This window comes from Oryctolagus cuniculus, chromosome 1 (assembly GCF_051225735.1).
Source record: "Oryctolagus cuniculus isolate XC-2025 breed Fujian yellow rabbit chromosome 1, ASM5122573v1, whole genome shotgun sequence".
NCBI lineage: Eukaryota > Metazoa > Chordata > Mammalia > Lagomorpha > Leporidae > Oryctolagus > Oryctolagus cuniculus.
Window position 1 is genome coordinate 118,831,579 of NC_142867.1, and position 11,145 is coordinate 118,842,723.

Sequence of the window (11,145 nt, forward strand, 5' to 3'; positions counted from 1 at the left end):
TGGTTTGAGTCCCGGCTGCTCCACTCCTGATCCAGCTCTCTGCTATGCCTGGGAAAGCAGTAGAAGATGGCCCAAGTCCTTGAGCCCCTGCACCTGTGTTAGAGACCTGATCCTGGCTCCTGGCTTCAGATCGGCCCAGTTCCAGCCATTGCAGCCATTTGGAGAGTGAACCAGCAGATGGAAGACCTCTCCCTCTCTCTCTGTAACTCTGCTTCTCAAATAAATAAATAAATCTTATTTAAAAAAAACACCAGAAAGAAATCAAAATTTCTAAGGGAACCCGTGACTCTGTCTTCTCATTTTACCATTTTCCTGCTCTGGTTTTAAGCTTCTATTATTTATCTCTAACCCACCCAAAACACTTTTGATGCAACATCCTTCTAAATACTACACCTGAGCAAGCTGATTGCAATAACACTAAAGCTACGCTCAGAAGAATCACAACCAGGTTAGATATTAAGTCATCCTTTTCCTTTACTTAGTTATAATTTTACAGTTGAAAAAGCTGGATGGTGTCTGTAAAACAAAGCGTATAATGTAATCCTGGTTTTTCTTTTCAATTGTAAAGAGATTGAGAGTCACTGAATGCCTAAGCAGTATGGTGTTAATTTCCCTTCACACTTCTTCCCTCCACACTGTCCCCAGATCATACTTTATCTCTAAGGAATTATTCAACCTTTGGTCTCTTAGCTGAGGCAGCCAATGAGGCAGTCAAGGCAGGAAAATCAGGGTGAGAAGACCAATAATCCCATGTGGTGGTGATTAACCTTGAACGGCCTCTGCTAATGTGATAGACGCAAATACCAATTTGCTCATTGGCTTTCATCCTTAATGAAGCACAAGATGGGTTTAGATAGGGGGAAAATGATTTGTTGGAAGCAAAAGGAATGGGACACATCCTCGAATGTCATTTTCTCAGAGCATATTCAGCATGAGGTAAGAAATTAGGTTCATCAAGACTGAACTCAGGAGGTTTCAAAGATGAGAAGCCAACCAGTCAGCTAGAGTTAAGCGACTTGCCCAAGGTCACACGACGAGTTAGTGAGAGTAGGGAAATTAAAATTCCTCGTCTTTGTGTTTCTAGTTCACTGCCTGGCACACTGGAATGAAAAAAAAAAAAATACTCCACATAATAAAACCCCAGAGCCATTCTTTTTTGACTTATAATAATTGAGCAAATTGTACCAGGCTTAGAATTGAAAAACTAGAATCCATTTAAAACTTAAAATTGAGTTAAAACATATAGCCCACAGTTATAGTACTTGTCACGAGAGTATAATTTTCTCTATGATCATACCTTCAGGCCAGCATTAATTAAAAAGAAAAGAAGGAAATGGTATGGGCCTAGAAATACATGACATGCACCAACAAGGCTAGTTACTATTGCTCATCCAGTTCATTCTACACTCAGTATTTCATTCAAAAAGACTTGGGTCACTTACTACACACCAAGCACTGCATTAGACAATGATGATGTAAAAGTGAACAAAGCAGAGAAGTAAATATCCCCTCTTTTACAGAGGTACAGTCTTAGTAGTCATCAGATAAGCAACTTTCTCCCAGACACAGGCAGGTTCAACCTTCAGGATGTTCCTCTAACTACAGTCTGTTACTCTTCCCATGCAAGTTCATAGGAACAAAAAGAGAGGTGCCAGCACTGTGATGCAGCAGGTAAAGCCACCACCTGCAGTGCCGACATCCCAGATGGGCACCAGATTGAGTCCCGGCTGCTCCACTTCCAATCCAGCTCTCTGCTATGGCCTGGGAAAACAGTAGAAGATGGCCCAAGTCCTTGGGCCCCTGCACCTGCACAGGAGACCTGAAGAAGCTCCTGGCTCCTGGTTTTGGATCGGCACAGCTCCGGCTGTTTTGGCCAATTGAGGAGTGAACCAGTGGATGGAAGCCCTCTCTCTCTCTCTCTCTCTCTCTCTCTCTCTTTGTCTCTCCTCTCTCCTTCTCTCTCTGTGTAACTCTGACTTTCAAATAAATAAATAAATCTTAAAAAAAAAAAAGAAACAAAGCAAAGTTGCTCCAAATTTCTAAGACCAACTACCTGACTTTCTTGTGTTATTCCTAAAGAACAATTAATGCATATTTTATCTATACAGAGAATTCATGCATATTTTGACTATATGCCTGAAACAGATTTATGTAACCTATTATCCTCTCCTTTTCTTTTTGGCTCCTCTTCCAACAGTATTTTCTCAGATCCCTTTTCTTTTTATTTATTTATTTGAGTGACATATAAACAGTTCTGTCATCCTCTGGTTCACTCCCAAAATGTTCCCAGAGGCCAGGTTTGGTTCAGGCAGAAGCCAGAAACCAGAAAACTCAATCCAGGTCTCCCACACGGGTGGCAGGGACCCAACTACTTGAAGCATCCCCACTGTTCCTCAGGGTGCATTTCCAGGAAATTGGAGTCAGGAGTTTGAGCCGGGTATGCAGCCTGGACTCTGAACTGGAACACACGCATCTTAACTGCTAGGTCATGCCCACCCTAGACCCTTTGCTTGAGCGCTGTTAAGGCCTTAGAAAGCAGCAATACATGACATGGGAATATGTATACTGAAAAGCCACATCACCTAGTTTCTACCTGTATTTTGTCCAGGATAATTCCCTGTGCTCTCACTTCAGTTTTGATGCTTTCTTATTTGGACATATCTTAAGATTTCTGGATATTTTTCCAGGCCTGCAGGGTTACAAATAATTTTGAGATTTTCATAATTCTGGTGTTTCTTTAAGCATAATTGGTCCAATGACATAGATTCCTCCATTGTGGTTAATTAATTTTTTCTGCTTCTTATTTGTTTTAATTTTTTATTTTTCTTTGAGAGACAGAGAGAGATCTTCTTTCTGCAAAAGCAGAGACAGGGCCATTTGGGGAGTGAATCAGTGGATGGAGGATCTTTCTCTGTCTCCCCGCCCCCCCCTCGGTAACTCCGCCTTTCAAATAAATAAATAAATCTTTAAGAAAAAAAAAAGGAAAAGAAAACTGGTGATAGATCCCAAAATTTATAATGCTCCTGGAATTTATTTTGTGTCCAGGAAAGCCTTTCAACTGCCTAAAAATTCTTCAATCCTCTAAGCTTTCACCTTAAGAAAGCTCTCTGCTGGTGACTGCAACGAGACATATATACAACAGTGCCAGCAATTTCCCAAGCACGGCCCCACCAACATCACAAAGGTGTTAAGTACTACGTGCCATGACCTTATAGACAGAAACTAGCTGTCCATCAAAACAGCCCCGACTACGGGGACCCTTGTCTGCGGCGGGAGAGGGCAACTAAGACTTCTTACTCCTCGTCCTGAAGGGTCTCCTCCTCCTCTTGGATCTGGAACTGGTTCTTCACAGGAGCCAGGTTCTCTGTCTTGGCGTTGTAGTTCCGAAAGCAGACATTGAGCTTCTCATCAAACTCATTCACGAGGTCCTCCATAGACTTGAAGCTGATTATTTCAGAAGAAAAATTCTCAAGCTCCGAGAGGGAGGGGTCGTCCAGATGGTGGGGAGACGAGCCGTAACAACACCGTGGCTTCTCCTCCGGGTCCTCCGAGCAGCAGGGCCGAAGGTCCTCAAACTCCTCATCCAGGCTCACCAGGGGGGCCTCCATTCTTACACAGCAGTAGGACAGCAGCTGCTTGCAGGATTCGTTCCTGCAGAAGAAACAAGCAGGGAAACACGAGCTTGGGCTGGGGTTTTGCATCGGTACCGCTGGGGAACCATAAGCACTTATTCCATTTCTCTGTATTCTTCAAAAAACAAGGATTCCACTTTGCCGGCATGCATTGCTTTCACACTGCCCCACTACCATGCTCTTAGTAGCTCAAATATCCTCATGTGTGTTAATAGTGTTAAGCTAAATGATTTCTGGGGACACACTGCACCCAAGCCTCTGCTTCAAGACATAAAGCATAAGTGACTGAGTTTGCACCTCCTGGGCCAGACTGCCTTGGGTCTGCATTCCGTTCCGTTCTGCCCCTCCTAGCTGTGACCTTAGGCAGCTAACGTCCCTGTGCTGCTGCTTATTCTTCGCAAGACAAAAATCATAACAGGACCTGCCTTGAAGTGTTGTTAGAAGGTTAAAGGAGTAAACACAGGCATGTGCTTTAAACAGTGCCTGGCAGATAATTAACGCCAATGCTGTTCAATACTCTCTCTTATTGTTGTTATTATTATTATAAGGTCCATATCCTTAACTTTGTGCTTTGGATGGGAAGTTTTTCATAACTAAACTCAACTGGCAATTAAACTTGATCAATATAAATACAAGGTTACTTGTGTTTTCAAAATGTTCCAGTGGGTGTGCTTTGCTGCAGAAAAATTTTTTTTATTTATAGAAATGGCTACTATGTAGATAAAATGCAGAATATGCACTAGTTACTGCCTTCCAAAATTTGAAATAATCTAAATTCTGAAACACAGCTGGCCCCAAGAGTTTTGGATAAGGATTTGTGGACCTGGCTATTTCCACCCTCATCAATAAATAATAGACTTTCCAACAAGCACTTGAGTTTTTCGCAGACACAGAGGCTAAGTGTCTATATCACCTATTATCTTGCAAGAAACAGATCCAACTACTCACACACTCCAAATCCAGAGATAATAGCCATTGTGGGCACTGTGCCCTGGAATGCTACACACTCGGGCCTCCAACCACTGCCCAACAACTAGGGGACCCCTCCCCCTCATGGGGCCTTCTTAGTACACAGTCTTCAACTGTGATTTATTCTTCTGTGTGCACGTCTAGACCTGCTTCCCAATTTCAATATAAATCCCTCGGGGACACAGACGTCCTCTGGACACCCTCCATGGCTCCTAACACACTCACTCATGCAGTTAGTAATCAGTCCCTGTGTGCTCACTGAAAAATGATCTTCTGTCCCCTACGAACGGTTTCCCATAATCATGACTGTCCACCATAGCCACTCTACATACTCAACCTCTTTCCCCATGCCACAATGACCGGTGGTCCTGTTAAACGCTTACATTCAGACCACTACCAAAAGAGAACACAAGAGAGCAAGCACCATGGGTTTACTCTAGGAGTGCCCAGTCTCCATGGACACCCACAAAGCTAGCACTCCAAAATGAGGTCAAAGGGGTGCCAGATGAGGACCTGGGCAGGTCTTACTGGGATTTTGCTAGGATTATGTCAGTTACTACTGCATCAAAACATATTCTGAGCATTTACAGTTTGAAAAGCAACATGATAGGACCTCGGAATAAAAAAATGATATAAAAGCAGTACCATGTCTTTGAAAGAACACGGGCTCAAGAACCAACAGATCTGCCAATGGCTGACTGAATGGCAAGCACTGTACATCCTGATTTCCTCAGTTGTTATAATGAGTTGTTGCTATAGAGCTAACATCTTTGGAAGTTGATTCCATGTTTTTAAAATATTTTTTATATATTTGGAAGGCAGAGCTACAGAGACAGAGACAGACAGATCTTCCATCCTCTGGTTCACTCCCCAAATGGCCACAATGGCCAAGGCTAGACCAGGCTGAAGCTAGGACCCAAGAGCTCCATTTAAGTCTTCCACATGGGTGGCAGGGACCCAAGTTCTTGTGCCATCTTCTGCTGCTTTCCCAGGCACATTGGCAGGGTGCTGAATAGGAAGCAAAGCAGCCAGGACTTGAACCAGTGCTCAAATGGATTATCAACATCACAGGCAGCAACTTAACCTGCTGTACCACAACACCAGCCCATGGAAGTTAATTTTACAACTAATTAATTAATAATTGAATTGTAGCAATATATTTTAACAATATATTTAATCTATCAAATAGTAACATCTTAATAAATAATCTCATTAAAATGAATGAGATATTTTGCATTAATTTTCTATGCTAAGTTCCTTGAAATCCAGCATGTATTTTACATTCTGTATCTCTTTGGACTAGCCACATTTCTTTTTTAAAAAAATATTTATTTATTTATTTGAGATGCAGAGTTACAGACAGAGAGAGGGAGAGACAGAAAGAGAAGTCTTCCGTCTGCTTGTTCATTTCCCAAATGGCTGCAAGGGCCTGAGCTGGGCTGATCAGAAGCCAGGAGCCAGGAGCTTCTTCTGAGTCTCCCACATGGTTGCAGGGGCTCAAGCATTTGGGCCATCTTCCACCACTTTCCCAGGCCATAGCAGAGAGCTGGATAGGAAGTAGAGCAGTTGGGACTCAAACCAGCACCTACATGGGATGCCAGTGCCACAGGCGGAGGCTGAGCCTACGATACCCTAGCAGCGGCCCCATGGAGTAGCCACATTTCAAGTACCCAACAGCCACACATGGCGAGTGGCTACCACACAAGATACAGCTTGAAAGCAACACACAACTAGTCAGAGGTTCTTCATTTATGATCTACAGAACTATATAAGCTCTTTAAATGTAATTGCAAATTGGGATTAAAGTCCTGGCCTGCAGCACCGGGCATCCCATATGGGCGCCGATTTGAGTCCCTGCTGCTCCACTTCTGATCTAGCTCCCTCTAAAGAGCCTGGGAAAGTAACAGAGGATGGCCCAAGTCCTTGGGCCCCTGCACCCATGAGGGAGACCCAAAAGAAGCTCCTGGCTCCTGGTTTCAGATTGGCCCAGCTCCGGCTATTGAGGCCATTTTGGGAGTGAACCAGTGGATGGAAGACCTCTCTCTCTGTGTCTCTACCTCTCTCTGTAACGTTCAAATAAATAAAAGTATATAATTACAAGTATATAATTACTTGTTATTATAATTATATAACAATTATAATTATATAACAATTAATTATTAATAATTAATAATGATTAATATATAATCATAATATAGTTATAATGTTATTATAATTATATAATAACAAGTATATAATTACAAATTAAAACTAATGGAAATGGAATTAAAATATAAGTTTACTTTTCACTGAAAAAGAATGAAATCCATATATACAAAAGGTCTTCAAAACATTCATGAAAGAGGTAGGCATAGGGAGTCACTTAGCACACTTGTGTCCCATGTCAGAGTGCCTTGTTTGAATCCCAGACACTCTGCACTTCCAATCCAGCCTCCTCCTAATGTTCCTGGGAAGCAGTGGATGATGGCCCAAGTGTTTGGCTTCTTGCTGCTCACATGGGAGACCAGGATAGAGTTCCTGGCTCTTGGCTTTGGCCTGGCCCAGACTCAGCAATTGCAGAACATTTGGGGCATGAACTAATGGATGGATGATTTCCCTACACGTCTTCCTCTAGTTCTGTCACTCTACCTTTCAGATAAATAAATAAATTTTCTTTCAAAAACTTTATAAAAATGTGTAATATGAAAAAGCAATGAATGGACTTCAAAAATCAAAAATTTTTACTTCTCAATAAATATAACTTTTAATTTCATTGCCCATGAGGTTTTTGAGACATCCTCATATAGCTCAATGAAACCTGGTTCCTTCATCAGCCTATGTTATTTTATGCATTTGAAAGCAGTATTTGGAGAAGGACCCCACAGGTTTCTCTATATTACCAAAGGGTTGATAGCACAAAAAAGGATGAAAAGTCCCTGGATACCAAAATGATGAGCTTACAAAAGGTAACAGAGTGTACCAAAAGAGAAGCAAAGCTTTTACAGCCCTGGGATTTGTGGAAATTCAACCAGTATCTTCAATGACCAAGAGCCAGGCCTCCAGATTCCTGTCCAGTCCCATCACTCATTTTTGTGAGACTTTGGACAAATGATCATCCCCTTTATGCCTCAACCTCCTCCTCTATAAAATGGGGTTTAGGGGCTGGTACTGTGGCATAGCCAGTAAAGCCACTGCCTGAAATGCCAGCATCCCATACAGGCACAGTTGGAGTCCCAGCTGCTCCACTTCCTATCTAGCTCCCTGCTAATTCACCTGGGAAAGCAGCGGAAGATGACCCAAGTGCTTGAGGCCCTGCACCCACACGAGAGACCCAAAAAAACTCCTAGCTCCTTGCTGTGGTCTGGCCTAGCCCTGGCCATTGCAGCCATTTGGGAAGTTCACCAGTGGATGGAGGATCTCTCTCTCTTTCTCTCCTTCTCTCTCTCTCTGTCTCTCTCTCTCTCTGTCTCTCCCCCTCACCCACCCCCCATAACTCTGCCTTTCAAATAAATAAAAATAAAATAAAATGGGATTTAAAATAGTGTTTACCTTAAAAGTGATTCTCTGCCTAGATAAGATCATTTTTGAAGTGCTAAACATAATGTATGGAATACAGAAAGTGTCCAACAGATATCAACAATTCTAGGAAAATCAGGATAATTCAAGGAAAAGAAAAATCATCCCTGCCACGGTGCTCTATACACAGTGCTTCAAATGCTTAGCAAATAAGAGAGAAATGTAACATATTTCTTGCTAAGTGTGCTTTAAATTCATTTGGTCGAAGGATCTTGGATCACTGTTCTCATTTCAGAGAGCATGAACGCTCACCAGCTGGTTCTAGAGATATTTACACTTTCTTTATATGTGTACTCTGTCCTGAGAGTGACAGGGGAGCCAGAATGAAAGGTGACACCACTGGGGTGCTGATTCAAAAGGGCACAGTCTATACCATTAACCAGCAACAAGAGGCCAGTCCACCCAGAATCTAGGACGGACACTGGGCTTTGAGTGTTTGCAACACGAAGATTATGCTCGTTGCTGAGGCACCTAGCCTCAGCCCAGGCAGGCTCTAGAGAAAACAGATTCATCATGACGATTCCGAAAGAACAAATCAACATCCCAGCTGGAGCCGCAGAAACACAGTTATTTGAAACAATCAGTAATATAGGCTGATTGCTTTTTTCAGTTCACTACCCAGGAGCGGAGAATCGCTGCATGATGACCAGCTGGAGGGGAAGCTAAAACTGGAAACCCTCATTGGAAATCTGAAGTCATGCTCCACACTCAAACGGAACCTCTGTTTGTAGAAAGGCCCCGGGGCCGGTGCAGAGAGAGGAGAGGGGACCTCCCACCACAGCCTCAAGGAGGGGTCTCCAGGTTGCAACACTGCCCCTTCTTGCCTGCCTGCTGCCTTTAGGCCACTTTCTTTGGCTCGCGTCTCACCCCCCAACTAAAATGTCTGAAACAACCTTCTGTCATTCCATCCTGGCAAGCTTGATGGAGCTTTGCTCACAGCTCATCTCAGAGCCCTACTCTCCTTGAAAGCAAGGGTTAATATAAGCCAGAGTTTCTCCTCTCTATACCGCCCAAATCAAAAACAAACAAAAAATAGATACCTGCACGAAAAACAGCAGGAAGAAGGAACCCCGGGGAATGGGTTTTTTTTTTCCTTTTCTTTATCAGAGCACAGGACTATAGTGTACCTCCTGTAATCTATTCCATTTATTTCAGCTCTCAATAGACTGTGATTTGGAAAAGGAAAGACAAGCAGGGAGCTCAACAGAGACCCAGCAGGAACGCCAGTGAGCCTCCTCTGCGGGCAGTGATGCACTAGCTGCAGCACAAACCACCAGCCCCTGCTTTGCTAAGCTGAGCGAGTGGAGCAGAGGCAAAGCGACCTCACCGTGCCACCCTTGCCGGCCCGCCGCACCTGCACACAAGCCCGATTCCATCTCCTTCTTGCCGTTACTTGCTCCATAGATCAGTTAATTCTGGGCCTCCCCATACCCGACCCTAAAACCTGCGCTCCACGGATCCACCTTCAGATCCGCAGCCGGTGTACACGTCGTGCCAGCTGCACGTTTCGACAGAGAGTATTTCAATGCATATGGATCAGCAACCCCCTCCCCCTCCTCCGTCTCGGGTCCCCTCCCCCTCCCCGGCCTGTAGGGGCCAAGAAAGGCTCCTCCAGGCTGCACAATGGCTGGCGCTCGCTGCAAGCGGGCTCTTCCCGGGCAGGCCGCACACACACTTCACTGCCCGTTTGGCCGAACGAGATGAGGGCATTGGAGTGGGAGTGCGGTGAGGTGGAGAGGTGGCCAGCGGCGAGCAGGGAAGGGACAGGCAAGAGGGGGGAAGAGCCGGCAATGACAGCAGCGGTCCGGGCTCGGCCCGCCGCATGTTGAGCCCGGGCCCCCAGGACCGCGGCGCCCCCCACCCCGCCCCGCCCGCCCTTCCTCCTCCCTGCTCTGTAGTAAACCCTCGCTCCCCCAGCGTCCGCGGCCGCTGCCAGCCGTCCTGACACTGCAGGAATGCACGGCCCCGCGCCCTGGGGAGGGGTAGCAGGCCGGTAGGGGGGCAGGTTCTTAGGCACAAAGACGATTCTGGGGGAGTTTAAGGTGACCGGGCCAAATAACGGTCACGGGATGAGTACAGTCCCGCTGCTCCAGCTCGATCGGGCAGCGTTCCCTGCCTCCCCTAGCCCCCATCCCACTCCACCTCCCTACACACACACACAGGTGCACACACGTGCATGCACACAAGGCCACGCGCTTGCACACACATGTACATATATGCACAGCCACATGCACAAGGCGACACACGCACGCGCACACGCCCGGCCTGCCGGAGGCCCACGCGCTGAGACCACGCTTGAAGTGTCCATCATCTTCTCCCCGGCCCTGCCCGGCGCTGTATCCCGGCTGAGCCCTGCAAGAGGACGGTGTCTCCCAGCTCCTACTTTGCAATCCCGGGATGGGATGGGGTGGGGGTCCGCGGCTGCGGCGCCCCCCACACCGTCCCGTCGAAGAACCCCGAGTCTAGGAGCCTCCTATGCTATCCCCAATCCACCCCCACCTCCCGCAGTGACTCGGGTCCAGATCAAGGCGGCCCCCCGCGATGGCACCTGTGCGGGTCCTGGCTGAGGGAGGCGGATCCCGGGACTCAGCTGGACACCCCCATCCACCGGCAGCGGCGAGCGGCTGGAGCGCAGCGCACGGGCAGCCGCGAGCGGGTGAGGCAGCCAGAGAGCGCTCCCCCTGCAGCTCCGGCGGCGCCGGGCTCCGCTCCCTCCTCCACCCCGCCCCCTCCCCGCGCTCGTGCCAGGGCCTCGGGGGGCGCGCCCGCTCTCGTGCACCCGCCCGACGGGCACGCGCAGGGTTCAACGTCACCCGCTCGTTAGCATTCACAGCCTTCCTTGGAGCACATGGACCTGCCATGATTAATATTTATGAATGACGGTTTCTCCCCCTCTTTCATACTGGCCTTTCTGCCTCCCTCATGAATATTCGGAAGTTCCAAGAGGGAGTGCGTGCGGTAACTACCAATATGGATGGTGCACAAGGCC

At 46.5% G+C, this 11,145-nt stretch overlaps 1 protein-coding gene across 2 annotated transcripts in view; it reads right to left on the reverse strand.

Annotated features, from left to right (window-relative positions):
- The window catches only part of FEZ1 (fasciculation and elongation protein zeta 1), a 51,685-nt gene extending 40,783 nt beyond the window's left edge, over positions 1 to 10,902 (reverse strand). Inside the window, exons 1-2 of one of the 2 annotated variants that reach the window (XM_002708685.6) lie at positions 10,705 to 10,902; positions 3,298 to 3,651 (exon numbers count right to left, since the gene is read on the reverse strand). In XM_002708685.6, coding sequence (XP_002708731.1) covers positions 3,298 to 3,608 — 311 coding nt within the window. In that variant the 5' untranslated portion in view covers positions 3,609 to 3,651; positions 10,705 to 10,902. Of the gene's footprint in view, positions 1 to 3,293; positions 3,652 to 10,704 lie in introns of those variants that run through there. The other variant, XM_089335276.1, reaches the window with a different exon arrangement.
- Positions 10,903 to 11,145: the final 243 nt, after the last annotated feature.